At 40.4% G+C, this 19,473-nt stretch overlaps 3 protein-coding genes across 5 annotated transcripts; 1 reads left to right on the forward strand and 2 right to left on the reverse strand.

Annotated features, from left to right (window-relative positions):
* The first annotated feature begins 967 nt into the window (after nucleotides 1–967).
* birc2 (baculoviral IAP repeat containing 2) lies at nucleotides 968–9,304 on the forward strand. 3 transcript variants are annotated; one of them, XM_063894578.1, is made up of 14 exons: nucleotides 968–1,092; nucleotides 1,827–1,907; nucleotides 2,911–3,788; nucleotides 3,899–4,179; nucleotides 4,737–5,084; nucleotides 5,365–5,644; nucleotides 6,215–6,314; nucleotides 6,418–6,496; nucleotides 6,597–6,645; nucleotides 6,770–7,009; nucleotides 7,145–7,243; nucleotides 7,535–7,690; nucleotides 7,958–7,999; nucleotides 8,354–9,304. In XM_063894578.1, exons 3-14 carry the CDS (start codon nucleotides 3,695–3,697, stop codon nucleotides 8,545–8,547), a joined length of 1,962 nt encoding a protein of 653 aa, XP_063750648.1. In that variant the 5' UTR covers nucleotides 968–1,092; nucleotides 1,827–1,907; nucleotides 2,911–3,694; the 3' UTR covers nucleotides 8,548–9,304. The 3 variants fall into 3 exon arrangements, with proteins under 3 accessions (XP_063750648.1, XP_063750647.1, XP_063750649.1); XM_063894577.1 differs by having other exon boundaries at nucleotides 969–1,092; nucleotides 6,767–7,009; XM_063894579.1 differs by having other exon boundaries at nucleotides 969–1,092; nucleotides 4,737–5,039; nucleotides 6,767–7,009.
* Nucleotides 9,305–9,429: 125 nt separating this feature from the next.
* On the reverse strand, nucleotides 9,430–11,498 carry rpl23a (ribosomal protein L23a). The gene is made up of 5 exons (XM_063894580.1): nucleotides 11,376–11,498; nucleotides 10,341–10,521; nucleotides 9,980–10,156; nucleotides 9,705–9,774; nucleotides 9,430–9,494 (listed from the first exon to the last, which is right to left on the reverse strand). The coding sequence occupies exons 1-5, from the start codon at nucleotides 11,398–11,400 to the stop codon at nucleotides 9,480–9,482; spliced, it is 468 nt and encodes a 155-aa protein (XP_063750650.1). The 5' UTR covers nucleotides 11,401–11,498; the 3' UTR covers nucleotides 9,430–9,479.
* Nucleotides 11,499–12,336: 838 nt separating this feature from the next.
* On the reverse strand, nucleotides 12,337–17,802 carry ddx52 (DEAD (Asp-Glu-Ala-Asp) box polypeptide 52). Its single transcript, XM_063894576.1, has 15 exons — nucleotides 17,653–17,802; nucleotides 17,152–17,416; nucleotides 16,529–16,668; nucleotides 16,254–16,439; nucleotides 16,010–16,153; nucleotides 15,493–15,604; nucleotides 15,329–15,401; nucleotides 14,653–14,856; nucleotides 14,485–14,575; nucleotides 14,238–14,360; nucleotides 13,984–14,134; nucleotides 13,384–13,459; nucleotides 13,147–13,218; nucleotides 12,725–13,033; nucleotides 12,337–12,513 (listed from the first exon to the last, which is right to left on the reverse strand). The coding sequence occupies exons 1-15, from the start codon at nucleotides 17,767–17,769 to the stop codon at nucleotides 12,477–12,479; spliced, it is 2,100 nt and encodes a 699-aa protein (XP_063750646.1). The 5' UTR covers nucleotides 17,770–17,802; the 3' UTR covers nucleotides 12,337–12,476.
* Nucleotides 17,803–19,473: the final 1,671 nt, after the last annotated feature.

The raw sequence follows: 19,473 nt of genomic DNA on the forward strand, positions 1-19,473 counted from the left end.
GCTTAAGATGGGCCATGGTTGGACCTTCCAGCAGGACAACGATCCGAAGCGTACCTCAAAATTTACTCAAAAATGGTTTACTGACCACAAAATAAAGACTTTGCCATGGCCATCACAATCCCCAGACCTAAATCCCATTGAAAATGTGTGGGAGGGGCTGAAGAGGAGAGTCCACAAGCGCCAACCTCGGAATCTGAAGGATCTGGAGACATTCTGTATGGAAGAATGCTCTCAGATGCCGTGCCATGTGTTCACCAACCTCATCAGGCATTACAGGAGGACACTCAGAGCTGTAATCCTGGCTGGAGGCTGCACAAAATATTAAATGAAGGGGTGCCAATAATTGTGGCAGAAACATATTTATTTGAAGTCAAAATTATTCTTATTATTTTTTATAATTTTACTTCAGTAAAAAGGTTAGATTTGTATTAATATTTTGAATGAAACATAATGAGGTACTAGGATGGGTTAAATGCAGAGGACTAATTTCACTGTGTGTGCTCTGCTGTGTGCATGTATGTGACTAATAAAGAGGGTTTCATCCTCCGATTCTATCTATCTATAAACAATAAAGACATTTTTTCAACTTGTTTTGCTCATTTTTACCAAAGGGGTGCCAATAATTCTGGAGGGCACAGTACTTGGATACACATACACTTTAAAAATATTTTCATTTGAGTTCCAGTTTCATCATACAAAGATGACATTCACATTGTAATGCTTGTCTATTGTTACCTGCTCTTGAACACATCATTTCAAGCAAAAGGGATTTCCAGTTATCAGAAAAGGTTATCCCCACGATGACCTGAACTGAAGCACAAAGTTTTAAATCACTCAATGATGAGAGAGTATCTGACATTCAAAGGTGAAACAGGTATAGAAACTTACAGGGACTTTACATAAAAACACATAGGTTAATGTGTAAACTCATGCCACTCATAAGTAGATCAAGTGCTCTCTGCACTAATTTTCGACACGTCATGGGGAGTGGTTTGTCACAGGAAGTTAGGGGAATTACAGCAAACTATAATAACCTCATTCAAGAATTTTTGTTGATGATTCATTTTCAGACCTGTCTCCAAAGCACTTTACGTAAGTATCAAGAATGCTCCTTACCATTGATTTAAGATTAAAACGGTATTGTTGTTATTGCACTGGCTATTTTAATTGTGTATGTAGTTATTATGAATACGCTCTGTTGGTAACATCTCTAAATATCTCTTTACAATTGTATTGTACATTTTCATGTTTGAATATGCCCTCAGATACATGATATGACAGATGTACAGTGGTTGAAAATAACCAAGTACATTTACTCAATTACTCTACTTAAATACATTTTTAAAGTATTTTAGACATATTTCTACTGTTCAGTATTGCTACATCACGTATGTCAGAGTACTTATTCCAATACTGCATATGTGTGTATCATTAATGTGTGTATGCTTTTTAAAAACAGGCATTTAGAAAAATACACAGATGGTAGTTTTACAGCTGGTTTCTGGAATGGCATTTGACATAACACAGAGGTGTTCCTTCATTTTGTTAACATTTCAAATATAGAACTGAGTAACATTAGCTGGATTTCACACATGAAGAATATAACAGACAAATCCACGTATCTTTACAAAATATACGCAGCTGGATGTATCGTGTTTAGTGTTTGTCTTCATAACAGTGTGACATTTAATTCATCAAAAAAATCATCACAGGTGATCCTGATTATGATTTATGTATTTTATGTAATCCATCTTGATGGTTATACGATTAGAGGAGGGATTTCAAACAAAATGTTATATTAGTTGACTGTCTCATTTTCATTACAGCGTACCCGGAAGTAGTCAGGCGCTTATCTGACCTGTGACGTCGCGATCGGGACTTTCCATTAGGGCTGAAATTGGGAAACGGTGAGTGGTCTCAGTGATGCTACGGTAAATGACATGCTACGTAGCTGTGTTATTAATTGCCTCGACTGTAACGTAATTTCCATTCCGCCGTGCTGCTGCAAAGACCCAAGTTTGACAGTCAATGGCGTTAACAGACGTTAGCGTTAGCAAGCTAACCTCGGTTGGGCTTGTCAAACTGGTTTCAGTTGGGCGTTAATCTATGGTTAGTCTATGGTTGATACAACATCACCCAGGAACTGCTTTGTTCTAATAAATGGTTTAAAAACGGCACCAATAATCTCTCCTGATTTCTCAAATGGTATAGTTAACAGTTAAAGCTGAATTGAACCACAAAATAAACGGTCAACAGGAAGCGTCTGGATATCAGAGTACCTCTTCCAGACACTTCCCATTTTGTATATACTCGATCCTTTCCTCGCGCCGTCTTCAAGCATCCTAGTCCCGCCTGTGGCGAGGAGAACGGAATGAAAGACAGGAGTCAAGGCACTTGGAAATCAATCAGAAACAACAACAACAAATAAAGTAATATCCAGGTTAAAACATGATATCATGGTTAGAGTTTATCCCAAATGTGTGTCAAGCGTCTTTTAAAACTCAGGCAGCGAAAACATTTCCCAAAGGATACACCGGTGTGTCCTCGCTCATAGCTGCTTCAGCTACCCTCCTCAGGTAAGGAGAGAGGAGATGAGGATAAACAAAATCGGAAGGAGATGATAAAGGCCTCTAGCATACTGTGAGCCGGCCAAAAGTAAATACCAGTTTTGATTACAAGGTGAATGTGTACAGAATTTACCACTTAGTCAAAACTTCATTAACCTTAGTTTGCAAAAGATAACAGGAAATGTATTCTTATAATTTCAGGTATAATTGAATTAAAGTAAGAACTAATTGAACGTTGCTCATTGTAATGATGAACCTGGCAAAGCTGTAAAATATACAGACTTAAAGTTGTTTAAATCTTCAATTTAACATTTTCTCTCTGTTGTTTTCTTAATTTCTACAGGTCCTGCTATCATTAAACGAAAGAGGAGGGTCCATTACCCACACCCAAGAAGAATAACTTTTTTTAAATTTGGTTTTTAGTCTTCGAATATGGCAGATTAGACCCCTACAAAAGAGATGTCCGAGAAGGGGGGAGGGGTTTGAGAGAGCATATCCCTTGGTCTGTACGTGTGCGTGTGTGTGTGTGGGTCTGGAGACATTTATTTAATTTATAATGTTGGTTAAAGTAATCACATACAACATGATTAAATCAAAAGGGTCATGCATTCCTGTGCTAAATATACAAGACAACCAAGTGTATACTGACCCAGGGTGAAAACATGTTTTTTTCAATTTCAGAATGCATTTAAGTTACGCTTTCTCAAACAGTATATCATTTTTTATGGCACAGGAGTGTGTTTTGCTGGACATACATCCACTGGGGCTTTAACTGAAAGAGAAATATGGACATTTCTGCAGTTAAATGTTCAGAGGAAGTACTCTCCAGGGAAGGTGAAATGGATCCAGGTGTAATGTATAGACTTAGCTGGACTGGTAGTGTTGTTTCTTCACTAAATGTTAAACTTAACCAAGCGCACTTTCACTTTCTTTTTCACTGAATTCACATTCCTGTCTTTTGAATTCAGTTAAACCCCCTCCCCTCATGCTCTACTCATGATCTTCTACTTTCTGTTGCAGTATGAGTGAGTGAGTGTGTCGCTGTAAGACCTTGGGTTCTCTCAAACCCCATTCCCTTTCAAGGACATCTCTTTTCCTTCTATATTTCTCAACCCTTATACAAAAAAATGGAAACTCTTATTCAACTGAAAAACAGCCCTTTTTTGATGGGATTATGTCGCAACGGGCCTCCACCTGACCTGCAATACGATAACTCCTCAGGTACCACTCTCTTTAATCATGTTGTCTTTAAGATTTACAATTATTTGTGTCTTTAAGCTTTTGCTTTAAAAAACAAATGCTTCATTATGATGTCCTTTTTTATCCCACAGAGCTCTTCCGCATTTCTACCTTTGCCCGATTCCCAGCTTCAGGAGTTACAGAGCGGAGTTTGGCGAGGGCAGGCTGGTTCTACACTGGTGTGGGCGATCGTGTGCAGTGTTTCAGGTGTAACGTGACGGCAGAGGGCTGGCAGGTTGGAGACTGTCCGACTGAGAAACACAGACAGCTCTCTCCTTCCTGCTCCTTCATCCAGAGCCTTCCATCTACAGCCAACCTGCTCTCCTCCTCGCACTCCGCCTTCTCCCCACTCCGCATAGCTCCAGCAATGCCAGTAAGAACACTACAGGTTTCTTCTAAAATTGCCTGACACACATTTCTAGAAATAGTTTTTCAGTTTGAAAGGCTTTATTAGTTATATGACAAGGCTACAACATTGTTATGGCAATGACCGTCTTAAGTCTCTTCCAATGATGCAACATACGATACTAACATAAAATGAAAAAGACATGAAATAGTATAATAGAACTAATTGTGAATAAAGTAATATAAACATAATGTAGATTTTAAATACATGCTGCATTCAGTAGTTGTAAATAAATAACTTGTTGCCCTTATATCTTGTAAATCATAGGCATAGCTTTTGTTTTTCATACAGCGACTAATACACTCCTTGGTTTAAATATGTTTGACTTCTGTAGTTGCCGTTATGTTTATTTTATGATGTTTGTTTTTAAATGCCGTTTTATAACGTGCTTCTGCTGCACTATTTCTTAATGTGTTTCATTTTTGTAAAGCACTTTGAATTGCCTTGTGTTGAAAAGTGCTATATAAATAAACTTGCCTTGCCTTGAGTAAATACTCATAATTGTTTGCATCCTGTTCTTCTAGCTTTCTGGTCCAGGCCCAGCTGCTCCTAACCTGGCAGTAAGCCAAGGTGAAGAGCCAGTGGGCTACCTGAACATGGCCTTCTCTGCTCCACCACCCTCCAGCCCCCTCAGCTCTCGGGGTGTTGAGGACATGTCCCACCAGAGACCGACGTGCCATAACCCCAGCATGCGCAGAGAGCAGGACCGCCTGGACTCCTTCCACCCCTGGACGCTCTCCATCATCACTCCCGCTGAGCTCGCCAAGGCGGGCTTCTACTACTTGGGCCAGGGCGACCGAGTGGCGTGCTTTAGCTGCGGAGGACAGGTGTGTGTCCTCACTGAGGCACCAACCCCGCTGCGTTGTGAAAGAGTGTGTATATGTAGAAGTAAATGCGCTGTAACAAACCTTAGAGTGTAAACTGCTTAGCTCTCTCCTGATGCTTGATGGAGGGATTTTCTTAGTAAAAGGTCACAGTATATTATCGATAATCATACTTACCTAAAGCAATTTGTTTACAGGTTTTAATAGGAATAACATTTTTATAACTGTTAGAAGTGGACAGAAGTCAATGCTATTATCCTGCAGGTTTTATGTGAGGGTTCATTTCCTCAACAGTAAACATGACACGTTTTTTGTTTTGTTTTTGCAGTTGAGTAACTGGGAGCCAGGCGACAGAGCCGTATCCGAGCACCAGAGGCATTATCCAAACTGTCGTTTTGTGCGAGGGGACAGAGCCGACAACGTGTCGCTGGCCGGGGCGCTGCCCGGAGGAGTCAATTCTCAGCTGCCTTCAGGAGCCCCGGCCCTCAGTAATGTGTCCAACCCCGCCATGCAGCAGAGCGATGAGAGGCTGCTCACGTTTGTTAACTGGCCGTCTCGTATCCCGGTCAGGCCTGACCAGCTGGCTAAAGCTGGTTTCTACTATGTAGGTACGGCTAACATCACAGAGACCAGCTTATTGAACCGAGGAGCAGCTTGAAGGATAATGGACAACATTAAACATTGCAGGTTTAAGGAGACTGAAAAAGATACTTGCACCCTCTCTGGGACAAGGCACCAAAACATAAAAAAGACCTCCCAGAAGTTCGATTCTTAATACACCTTTTAATAGGATATAGGTGGTATTTTCTTTAACAGAAATGTGTTAGCGTTGAAACTAAGTTTACAAATAATGTTCAGTTCAAAGGTTGGAGGTTTTTTCCCCTCCTTTCAGTAACAGTTTCCCCCTGTGCGGGGGTGTCCAACACATGCATGACTTTCCAGCTCTAAATTCTGTCAGGGACACCTGGTATTTAACATCTCATTTCAATACTAAATAATCATTATTTTCAAAATACAATTTGGGTTTCAAGCTAAAGCAGAAATGAAAGATGGGGAAAAAACCTTCATTTAAATCGGTTTCAGTTCAAACAGTCACATTTATCAGAAAACAACATGTTTTTTTCTTTGAAATCCCCTGCTGTTACCGTAACACTGAAACTTCATTGTTTGCTCTACAGGTCGTAATGATGACGTCAAGTGTTTCTGCTGTGATGGAGGCCTGCGATGCTGGGAGTCCGGAGACGATCCCTGGGTAGAACATGCTAAATGGTTCCCTCGGTAAATGCTGTTTTCAGTAGTGTTTTATTGTTGTTTGAAAATGTGTGGACCAGAGCACTTTGTGCTTACACGTCTGTATTCTTGTTCCGCTGCTTTATCGCAGGTGTGAATATTTGCTCCAGGAGAAGGGACAAGAGTTTGTTCACCAGATCCAGGCTCGATTCCCTCGACTGTTTGAGCAGGTTAGTAGCTAGTAGTAGGAGCTGCCTACAAACCTTTCATTGGTGTACACATTTTGCAGTCTTTTAAATAAATGTTTTGTTCTGTTTTTCTCCCCAAAAGCTTTTAACAAATGGAGACAGCAACTCCAGAGAGTTTGTGGATCCACCTGGTGAGTATGGAATGATTAGCTGGGTCCCTGTCTAAATGGATCTTGTCAAATTGTAAAGAGTCCTGGACAGACATGAAGTCCTATCAACCAGCTTGACATTTCTTCTATCTCTTTCTCTCAGTAGTTCACCTCGCCCCAGGAGAGGAGCGGTCCGAGGATGCGGTAATGATGAACACCCCCGTGATTAAGTCCGCTCTAGAGATGGGCTTTGACCGTAGTCTGGTGAAGCAAACCGTCCAGAGCAAGATCCTGATGAGCGGGGAGAACTACCGGACCGTCCAGGAGCTGGTGCTAGACCTGCTCAGTGCCGAGGACCAGAAGAGGGAGGAGGAGCGAGAGATGATGGCGGAGGCAATGGCATCAGGTACAGCCAACAGTGCAAACAATACCTACAGATGTATGCTGCATGTCAAGGAACCAAAATGAATTCCAGCTATCGTCATGCTCTCCGCTGCTCCCAACATTCTGAATAATTTCATTCTGTTCTTTACTATATTAGATGGCTTCACTTTTGTGAAGAGACACCAAGCAGCGTTGATCCAGCGGCTGAAGAGTGTGGAGCCAGTGCTGGAGCATTTAAGGGAGCAAAATGTGATATGTAAGTTTCTCCTTTTTATTCCAGCCCTAACCACTGAGCTGTCTGGTGGCCCTCCTTCTAATATCAATTGATATAAAAATGTATATTATTTTTTTTTACTACGTTTGGAAAAAATGAATGGTAAATAAATATTTCCCATGAGTCGGTTGGAGCTGCTCAATAAGCAGTTAATATATTCAGATCATGACTGAGAAGCAACTGAGAAGCAGAATTTGAACAGAAATGCTGGAGTCTCGATTATACAGCTTCAGTTCTCTCCATTGTGAGTAAGACCTCCCTGTTGACCTGCAGCTACCGAGGAGTACGGCGGTCTGAAGGCTCAGACGTCGGCTCAGCAGCAAACTGCCCGACTGATAGAGCTCGTCCTCACCAAGGGAAACGCCGCAGCCGAGGTCTTCCGCAACTGGATCCAGAAAAACGACGTCCACCTGCTCAGAGATCTCATGGGTACGTCTTTATAACACGCCGGGCACAGGAAGATCATGCAGTATGTGGCCGTAAAACTCTTACCGCCATGTTTAAAAAGAAGTGTATTGGTTTATTCAACTCCGGGCTGCATCCACAGCAAACGTTGTTCTGTCTAAAAAGCCCAACTATTAAGCATAAGATAGCTCTCAAGAAGTTCAAAGTACTTGTTTTTTGTGACGTTTTTTTTGGTTCATTGTTTATACACCAAAGTCTAAGCTAACTACATTTTAACTTTCACATTTTCAGCCCAATCTAACGAAGCTGCATCACCAAGCCAAGATCTTTCAGGTATTAAGACAAACATAAAAACTCACTATCCTGACAATCTAACTTTTTGTGTTTGATTTCTAATTGTTTATCTTTGAAGCACTTTGTAACTTCTACTTTGAAAAGTTTATCTTTGCTTAATATCGGCCCGTGATGTGACATTCCTGAATTTAGATGTTAGATGAACAGCATTCAGTATGTGATGGGAGATGTTTTCGAAATATGCCTCCAAGGAAACGACACACTGAGTCTTCTGTTGACGTTTTGATAATGAATAAAATGTTCTATTTAATTAGCTTTTGACAATAGATCTAAAAAAATGTAGATCATCAAATTGGAATTGCAGGTTGGACATGTTTCCCTTTTCTGTTGCAGACCTCCCCATGGAGGAGCAGCTGCGGCGCCTGCAGGAGGAGCGAACCTGCAAGGTGTGTATGGATAAAGAGGTCAACATCGTGTTCATCCCGTGTGGACACCTGGTGGTGTGCAAAGAATGTGCGCCATCACTGAGAAAGTGTCCCATCTGCAGAGGCCTGGTGAAAGGAACGGTCCGAACCTTCCTCTCATAACCAGGGGGGGGGGGTGGGGCAGCGAGGCCGGTCGTTCAGTCTGACAATGCGACTGAATGTTAGCAATATAATAGAACTGTTTGTACAATTGATATAATCCAAGACTACCGGCAGTTGTAATAACCATTAGAAAGCTCTGGGTGATGTGTTTGAACTATACTATTGATGGGAATTCTATTCATTTTATCTGTTAGAAAAGCTGACATAACAAACTTGAATTATTAATTGTTAAGGGACACAAGATTGTATTAAACTTAACTTCTTTGAGATTGTATAACCACAGCTGTGCATTTAATGTAAAAAGTTTTGAATCTTCTTCGTAATGGTCTGAACAATCATTATCAGCGCTCACTGACTAAAGAGTTATGGGGTTTACTTCTAAAACCCAAATCACAACATTTATCACTTATAAACTGATTGAACTGACTTTTATGAATAACTGTATAAGCCACATCTAAAGTAGCAGCTTCTGTGATGGATATATACTAGCCTCTTTTCCCAGGGTCCTTAATGACACCTTGTGGTGATAGTCTGTGGACGAACATTTAATAAACCTGGTAACATGAACTCCATATCTACCAATAAGCAGGCAGTTATACTTGGTACTGTAAATGACAGCATATATTGTTATAATGTAATGTGGCATGAAAAGTAAGAACTGATCGTGCTCCATTACCCAGAAAAAAGGCAGCAATAAACTTCACATTGGAAATCGTGCTATGGAAATTCAATAAATAAAACTTAGTGTTAAAAAGGTCTGCAGTATTTTTTAATGTTCTGCCATGTGTCATGGTTTGAGATGTACGTTTCAAAAACTCCTTACAGGCTCAACACAGCCCACATGTTTGTAGACAACTCAAAAATACAAGGAGACTGAATCAGTTGTAGTTTATACAAATATTTATTTTTCCACAAGTCTTTCCAGCCACAGTTTAGATGATGCCAATCTGTAGAGAAAAGAAAGACCTTATTACACAATGTCCACTGACAGATTAAATACATCTGAACCTGCACGCTGGCATCAGTGGTTCCTTTGAATGCATCATTAACATTCAGACGTGATAAAAGTTTACATCACTTGCACAGGTTTGACAACTTATAAAAGCAAATACAGCCACCAGGCTGAACATAACATCCACGTTGAAGGGTGAACTCACCTTGTTTGCAACATCCAACGCATCATAATCTGGTGCGAGACGAACGTACGCCTTCTTCTCACCATCAGGCCTGATCACATGTAAGAAAAAAACAGACGTTAGAAGAATAACCTCAGGAAGGTGGCATATGTTTAAATTGACAGTGGGGCCTGTGTAGACATTAAAAACAAGACTGTTTTAGCTTGAATTATGAAGTTAGTGCAATCATTCCAGTAATGTAGAGTCCAACAAGATAAGAATCAAGTGTTCAGCTCAGCCTGGTGAAGACGTCTTACCTGATGAGAGTGTTGACTTTGGCGACGTCGATGTCGTACAGCTTCTTGACTGCGTGTTTAATCTGGTGTTTGTTTGCCTTGACATCTACAATGAACACAAGTGTGTTGTTGTCCTCAATTTTCTTCATGGCGGACTCTGTTGTCAAGGGGAACTTGATGATGGCATAGTGATCCAGCCTGTAGAGGAAAACATATTAATATATGCAGTATATGCATGCCTTTGCTTGTAAAGGTTTGGTTAAGTGCATCAGTGGTTTGTGAAGCTGGAATCATGCTTTTTCATACTTTGATCGCTTTTACCATCAATTGCACCAGGTGTAATCCCTGCATTTCTCATCAGCATGCAGACACTGTCACTCACTTGTTTCTGCGAGGAGCACTCTTGCGGGGATACTTGGGCTGCCTGCGCAGGCGAAGGGTTTTGGGGCGACGGAAGGTGGGAGAAGTCCTGATCTTCTTCTTCCTCTGGCTGTGTACACCCTTAAGCACAGCCTTTTTGGCCTTCAGGGCCTTTGACTTGGCCTCAGTCTTGACAGGGACAGCTTAAATGGAGAGAAAACATTTATTAGACTCATGTTAGTGTTCTCCAGTTTGTAATTAACTTAGTTTTGGAAAAGTTTCCATAAACAGTAAAGCCTTCTCCATTTCATACTTTGTATATATATATATATATATAAGTCAAATCTGCTGGCCTCGATCATGAGTCCTTATATTATGTTTAAAGCATGAATCATTTGCCATTATCAAATTTCTGAATTCAGCTACAAAAAGGACAATACAAACAATGCAGATCTCTACTAATTATCACATGGCATGGGAATGTTACGTTACACTGAAACTTAACGCCATAACCCCTCCGGATTTCCCCCCGTTACAGAACCATTATTATCCAAATGAATAAACTCATAGTTTTGAACACATTTGATGTTCTTAAATATTATACACTAAAGTGGCTTAAACTGCTATCACGTGTAGCTAGTGAAACATGTCAGACAACGCTGAGGTGCAGCAAGTGCTAACATCAAGAAAACAGCTAACCCACCAACACATTACATCTAATACAGTGAGTATTATCAAGACTCGTTAACGTTTACTTAATACATGTCGATTTAAGATTGTAGGATCAAATCAAGACAGAACAACAGCTGTAAACGGTCAACGTTTTTGATAAGTAGCGTCAACCCTCTCATGCTAACATTAGCTTAGCATCACGTTTTAGGATACATGCCGGTGAGGCTGTTTTCTAACATATTTAAACACTCGACAGCAACATCCTGAGATTAACTAAACCTCTTTCAATTCGTGTTTTCATTTCGGGGATATCTATTGAAACGATTTTGCTATAAAATGTGTTAACTTCGCGGATTATTCATTAAAAACCATTAGATTGACGAACCTTCCTTCTTCACCTTCGGTGCCATGTTGAGAAAAGGAAGGCTGATCGGGGTTTCCTGCAGTATATTGCATGGGCGAGATCTCAATACGGATGTATCGCGATATTTAGATGACTCGTTTTGCGTGGTGTGTAAACCATGGGGTTAATATTTACTTGATCCATTTTCTTTGCTTTGCTTATGCCGTAGAAAAGATTGGAATTGCTTTGAATATATATTTTTCAGGAACTGATTAAATATAACGCTACATTAGCTGAAGCAAATACTGTTACCAGTTAGCTCTCTTCAGTTCAAATTATAACAACGTTATTTGTGTATCCTTTAAAAGATTGAACAAGTGCAGCAACTAATTACTTGATTTTCTTTTTTTAGTATTCATTTAGTTCTATACATTTGAGCAAATTGGTAAAAAAAAATTAAAAAGTCAGTGTTTGCCAAAGTCCAAAATATCAAATGTCTTGATAACTTTCAGAGAAGCAAAAAAAGAAAATATTCAAATTGAGGAAACTGGAATCAGAATTAGTGATTCAACTGATGAATTGATTATAAGATAGTGGCCATTTATCTTAAGGTTAGCTAAAAACATGGACTCATTGATTTGTATTTACAACTCTAGTTGAACCATCATAAGCTTCTAAACAACTATGATTATATTGCTGTATTATAACAAAGAGCATAAATGTTAGTCGTTTAAAATTGGGTCCTGCGACTGACACTAGGTTCCGAAAACTTGTGTTGCACTAGATGAGTTAAAGCTTCCGTTTTGCAATGAGAAATAAGCAAAAACCATAAAACAAATTGTATCCCTTCGTGCATTTTCTTAATACCTACAACATATATGCTGTATGGAAAAGGTGTCCATATAACAGCATAATAAAAACAATCATAAAATAGAAGTGATCAGCTTTTCTTTTTCAGTCACAAACTGTGGGTAACATGTATCCACAACACAAAAAAAACACGTTCATATTTACATAAACTTTTATTTTATACTCTCATAATACAAAGCATAAGTGTGAGCAGTAAATCAGACAGCAAGACAGCATTTATTTAAAAAAGAATCCACATCCATCTTCATTTCAGTCTGCTTGTTCCACGATCCCCTAATCCTCCTGAGGCTTATTCTTCTTCCCCTTTTTCCTTGTGGACAGAGTAGAAAAAAAGAATATGTCATCAATCAATCAATCATATTTTTGTAGCAAACAATCAGATAGAAAGTTAGCTGTAAAGGCATAAAACAGATCTAATTAGACAGGGATACTTTATCAACATTGGTGCTGGTTGAGAGTATCCTTTTGTACATTTAATATAAAAGAAAGTCCCACTCCACACATACTCAAACCTCACTTACTTTTTTAACCTGGCTCCAGATGAATTGGATCCGATCTTCTGAGACTCCTCCTTCGGCTTCTCACCTCCCCCTTTTTTCTGTGTCTTCTTTCCTCTCTTCAGCTCCTTGCCTTTTGCCTTCTTTTCCCCTTTCGGCTGCTTCGCTGCTGTCTGAGGTACATTTTCTCTTTCCTGCTCTCCACCTGCTGCCTGCTTCTCTCCTTTCTGTCCTTTATTTGGTGCTTGGCCTTTCTTCTTAATTAAGAATCGAGGAGTTGTGCAGATGGTGCTTCTCTTGGGAGGTCTCTGCTCAAGTCTCCGCTTCACTTTGCTAAACAGACAAATGCAGAGGCACCATTACAATCACATTACCAAACCTTCGGTTAAGTTAAAAAATAAAAGAGCGGAACGGTCTTGAAATGCATCAGTCTTCGTCTCTCTTACCTGTGAATCTTCTTGATACCAATCATGTAGTCGGGTACTGGACAGCCAGCTTGTTTAATGACATTAGCGATGCTGTTAAAAGAGAGGCAAAGAGAAACATTCAGAAAAATGTGTAAATTGACTTTTTTGCTTTAAGCTACTTGGCCAATATTGAGAGGAGGCTAAACACATTTTTCAGGGTCACACACTAAAAGCAGCTGTTCGTGTTTTTCTGCAGAGGCAGTGGGTTCCACGTACCTGCGGAGCAGTGGTTTGTCATTTTCTGTGAAGAAGGTGATGGCCTTTCCCTGATGTCCAGCTCTACCAGTACGACCTGAGGAACAGCAAAAATGATAACACTGTTAGCATGAATCGAGCAATTATATGAATTCATAGCAGTGGTATAATAAATAAAACACAACTATGAGGAATTCCTTTGTACAATTAATTATGACTTCCGTGTTTGAGCGTCAAACATTACACAAACTAACTGACAGTAGTGTTGCCATGACTGCTTAGCACCGGGGAGAAAAATACATACAAGAAGACAAAATAAGATCAGTGCTGCAAATTACAATGTACAATATGGTTGTCAGAATCCTAAATAACATAACATATGCCCAGCACAAGATGCCAGAGTCCGCCCAACTTAGTTTAAACCTAAAAGTTATTTTATGTACAATATAAAAAACATGTTTTTGAATTTTATGAATCGGAAACGATCAAATCTTGGTCTTTTTTACAAAATAAATAATGTTTAATCGTCATCAAGATAATCACCGTTTGATTTTGTATCTACAAAGTTATCAGTATATGGTCTTAACCTTTTAAAATGATTTGTAAAACATAAAAACTAACCAATCCTGTGGATGTATTCCACAGAGCTGGTGGGGAAGTCGTAGTTCAGCACGAGGTTGACTCCTTTGAAATCGATTCCTCTGGCGAGCAGAGCCGTGCAGATCAACACCCAAATCTTACCGGACCGGAAACTGTTCACTACGTTGTCCCTCTGAAACAAAAAAGCCACACAGAAAGACAGTTGCCCTTCATTGACATAGAAAGGACCAATGACACAGATTATTTAGTGTGTGTGTGTGTGTGTGTGTGTGTACCTGCTGCTGTGTGCGGTCTGCGTGAATCACGTCCACGTTAATACCTTCATACACCAACTCATGGAAAAGCTCCCGTGCTCGATCGATAGACTGCACGAACACCAGCATGGGAGGCAGGAAACCCTAAAAATGGCAAGGAGGACATTTCAACTTAAATTGTCGAGAAAAACAGCTTTCATTGATTAAATAAACCAAACCAACTAGATTATTTTCAATATAAAAAGTAACCTCTCTGTAGTGTCCGTACCTTTTTGATGATATCCCTCATGGCCACCAGTTTTCCGTTCTCTGTCCCAACAAACAGCAGCTTCTGTTCCACCGACTCCACCGCAGCATTTCTGAGAAATGTATTATCTAATGTAAGATTCTGTAAAATCAACAGTCAAATTAAATCGTTCTACTTGTGGATTCTCACCTGTGTCCAATGTTGACAGACACCAGGTTGTCGAGGTTCAGACGGCACCACTGCTCAACATCTGATGTGCAGGTGGCACTGAAGAAAGCCCGGCGCACCTTTGAACCTGAACAGGCAAGGAAGACAGCGGCGAGCTGCTCCCTGAAGCCCGTCTTACCGCCCTCAAACAGCTTATCGGACTCATCAACAATCAGCCACTCCACACTGAACATAAACAAAAGACAACAATCAAACTTGATGTTTTTGCAGAATTAAAAAGCTGTAAAAGTTCATTTATTTGTTTGTTAGCAGAAACAGATCTTCTTACAAACTGAGAGGTAGTTAACCATAGTTTATACATGGAGAAAACTGGAGCTGCAACCCTTGACAGGGTTGATTCTTAAACACCTGAACTCCTTTACTGCAGCAACATCCATGCAAACATGAGCTGTCTTTGTAATGATGATTGTAACAAAAAGAATATATGCTTGGTCGTTCTCATAGGACATTTTTCGACTCATCTGCAAGCCAAAGACCGCAAGCTAGTAAACATGGATGTTAATGTATGCTATAAAGTAGTTGATTTCTAAGTAATAAAATGCAATCTACAGGTGTGTTAGATCTCAAGGATTCACAGGAGTCTTAGTGAGTTGTAATGAATGCAAACACAATTTTTGAGAGCAACACATGTTCTTACCGGCTGAGGTCGATAGCCGGAGGATCCTGATTGAGAAGGAAGACCAGTCTGTTTGGAGTACTGACAAGTATATCTGCACGGAAAGGTAAGGGGGGAAACAGTGATGGGAGGCGATTCACATTTCTCAATTTAAATCTGTCTGTCAAAACATTTTCATTTCTTACCGTATTTTTTGTTTGACTGTGGTCCGTATTTCTTGGCTGCCAGAGAGGCTTTGTCTATTATGTGAACTCTAAATCCTACTCCCTCTGACAGGCGGAGCAGCTCTCTGTAGGTCTAAACACAAGACAACCAAATTGACTGAAAATGCATGCAAATATATCTGGTGTGATTCAAAAACAAATCAAACTAATGAGCAGCTGAGACACCCACTGTATTCACTAGGTATTAAAACCTGGAAGCTAATAAATATGCTGTTTATTATTAGAGAATTAAAACAAAACTACAAAAAAAAAGCACAGCAGGGAAAAACATCCAGAATTATAATTACAGAAATCGCTCTTTATTGTAAAGTATGTGCTAAAGGAGGTCGCTAAATAGTAAAAACAGTGCCAGAACAATGATCTTGATGGCTAATATACGGTACAAATGCCAAAAGCTGAACGGACAGCTTTGCTATGTAGGAGGAAACTGGACTGGGGCATAAAAGCAAACAGACCAGTGTGTGTGTTGTGTGTGTACCTGGTTGGCCAGTTCTCTGGTCGGGGAGATGACCACAGCTCTAAAGCCCAGGTTGGTGGGCTGCTGTAGGTGGGCGAGCAACGGGAGACAGAAAGCCAAAGTCTTTCCGGATCCTGTGGGAGCGCATGCCAGGAGCTCTCGACTCTGACAGAGAAACCAGACGCACATTAGTCCTCACATAACCAACCAACCAACCAACCAACCAACCACTGAACGCGAGTGTGTGTGTGTGTCTGGCACTCACATGCATCATGAGCGGTATAGCTTGCATCTGCACCGGCGTCGGGGAGCTCAGCCCAGCGTCTTTGAGGTTCTGAATCACACGCGGGTTGAGACGATACTCGGACTGCAGCTCCTCAAACGTGCACACAGGGTCCGGTACGTCGCAGCCGTGCACATTTATACGGTGTTGAGAGCGAATAAGATTCACCTAAAACAAATAATGGCTAAATGAATGCACACAGTATAAGAAAAAAAAGATTTTAAAAGTCTAATCATAATTTCTGCGGTTTTGCGGACCTTTTCCTGATGAAGATGCTTCAGCCTCTTCAGCGAAGATTTCTCCTTCCCTTCAGTCGGCAGGTTTTGAATTTTTCTGTCCAATGAGGACGTCCAAGTGATGCCGCTTCCCTCTGTGTCTTTCAGCGCTCTGCCACCAACTACAGTCAGGAAGAAGACAGGAAACAGCAGTGAGTCTCTGACGTCAAGTTCATTTTAAATATCACATACCACTGCTGTGATGTGAAATATTAATTAATAAACACATAGTGATTTGGGATGTGGCGACACGGATAAAAATCACTGTATAAGTCAATTTGTAATACATCAAAATATATTTGAAAGTAAATGTATTTCCTTAAATTAAATTAAGAAACTGTATACGGATAAGTTGGAAGGATAGATCACAGAGATGTTGTTTCCTATAAATGGCTTACCATGTACACGTTATTAATAACACCATAAGTAAAAAACTTAATTGATGTTACTTTTTCAGCAGTCCCATGCTGACACAATTCTGCATTTCCTCTGTTCTACCATATCAACTGTCTGTCACTTGCAATATATATATACGATAATGATATTTCACAACTACAGTCAGCTGCTCATTCCTAATCTGATCAGAAGCAACAAACATCATTTACCTGCCATCTGGTCGCTTTTCATCTTTTTCTTTTTGGTCCTCACGTCTTTCTCTTGATCCCTTTGTTTTCTTTTACCTCCTGCCCCAGAATCTCCGCTTTCACTCCCCTCCACAGACTCTTCTCCATCATCATCATCATCATCATCATCATCATCCTCAGTCACCACTACAGTTCTGCTCTTGGATCCATTGGTTTTTCCTGTGCCAAAGTAATCGATCGCAGAGAGAGCATCTATGGACGCTTCTCCTCCGTGAGATCTGGCACTCTGCAAAAAGAGACACGAGTACAGTCACTTTAAATACAGTATACACGTGTGACATATTTTTCAATCCACTTGTATAGTTAAACCCGACATTAAAGCACCCAAGCTCCTTAAAATAACAAGAAACATCACCACAAACACTTTAGCAAGACATGTTGGGTTAGCCAAAATACACAAAATCGCGGCTCGTGTTATTATCATTTATCATTCTATATCTATTATAAACATATCCAGTTTACCTTAAACCTTGCAGCGTCCTGACCGAACCTCTTCAGGTCAAATTTAGCCCCAGCTCCGAGTTTCCGAAACAACTCGAAGGAGTCCATTTCTACAGCAGCGTGCGGCTCTGTCCGCATTCAGGCATCACTAGTCAACATCCGGGTCATCGAGCAGCACCTCAAAACGGTAGAGCCCCCTGCAGGCTGCGTTCAAGAGTGTAAATGTGTCTGTAAAAAAATGTGACTTCGTTTTTTCATGTATTTACCAGATAATCAGTCTGTCTATCGTGTGCAATTGTTGCAGCAGTGGGTATAACACAATCACACAGACACATTTAAATGCACCTTAGAAGATTGATTGTTATTCATCATTTATAACTAGTGACTTATATAGTGTTTAAATGTAATTTTACTCAGTGAATTTGATCTTATTTTTTGAGATGTTATAGGTAGATGAATTGACAGTCACACTTGTTAAAATCAGAGGACAACTTCAGGAAAATATCATGATGCAATACAGAGCAGGTCAAATATTTCTCAGACATTTTTTATTGTCACTATATTTATTGTTTTGAATTAAAAACAGTCAGCATCACCATGGCTTGTTTCACATTGACAATGTAGTGAAAGAATTATGAAAATATGGCAATATTACTGGAATCAGTGAGTGTTTAAGACTATTTTTTAATTACCGAAACATAATTCAATGTGGCAGATGTACAGTCAGGTCCATAAATATTTGGACATTGACACAATTTTCATTATTTTGGATCTGTACCCCACAACAATGGATTTGAAATTAATGCAGTGAAGCAAGCCATCATTAGTCTGAAACATTAAAAAAAATACATCAGAGACATACCAAAAACATTAGATGTGTCCAAATCTACCATTCATTACATTCTCGAAAAGAAAGAACGCACTGTTGAGCTCAGCAACACCAAAAGACCTGGAAGACCATAGAAGACCACTGTGGTGGATGACAGAATAATTCTTCTCCTGGTGAAGAAAAAGTCATTGTGTGGCACTTGACAGTGCAGATGGACAATGACCTGAAGCATACTGCAAAAGCAACCAAAGAGGAATTTCTGCAATGGCCAAGTCAATCACCTGACATGAATCCAATTGATTCAAGATTCAAGAAGCTTTATTTATCCCAAGGGAAAATGCTGGAAATTGAGCATGCATTTCACTTGCTGAAAACAAAACTGAAGGGAAACTGCCAAAAGAACAAGCAGGAACTGAAGACAGTTGCAGTGGAGGCCTGTCAGAGCATCAGCTGGGATGAAACCCAGCATCTAGGGATGTCTATGGGTTCAAGACCTTAGGCTGTAACTGACTGGAAAAGATTTGCAACCAAAGCATGGGCGGTGGTGGCAAAGTCCATAGGGGGTTTCAAGGCCTGGGAACTGGAAGGTCACCAGTCCCCGAAAGACCTAGTGCCACCGTGGTGTCCCTGAGCAAGACACTGGTTACCTACACTGCTCCCCGGCGCCGTACATAATGGCAGCCCACTGCTCCTAACACTAGGATGGGTCAAATGCAGAGACCGCATTTCGTTGTCCTAGTACTTGTACTCTGTGCAATGACAATAAAGTTGAATCTTAATCTTAATCTTTGTAAGAGACATATAGGCTGAAGATGAGCAGCACGGTGTGTTAGAGTGTGTGTGTGTTGCAGAGGGGGTGGTTCACCTGGGAGTGGGCGTGTGTGCGTGCGGAAGTGTGTGTGCGTAAAGGTGGGCACTCACCGGTGACGCAGATGAGAGAGAGAGAGAGAGAGAGAGAGAGAGTCAGGGTTGGGAGTAGCCGTAATTTTTGTTGACCGCTACCGCTACTCATT

Source organism: Eleginops maclovinus, chromosome 11, assembly GCF_036324505.1.
Source record: "Eleginops maclovinus isolate JMC-PN-2008 ecotype Puerto Natales chromosome 11, JC_Emac_rtc_rv5, whole genome shotgun sequence".
Classification (NCBI taxonomy): domain Eukaryota; kingdom Metazoa; phylum Chordata; class Actinopteri; order Perciformes; family Eleginopidae; genus Eleginops; species Eleginops maclovinus.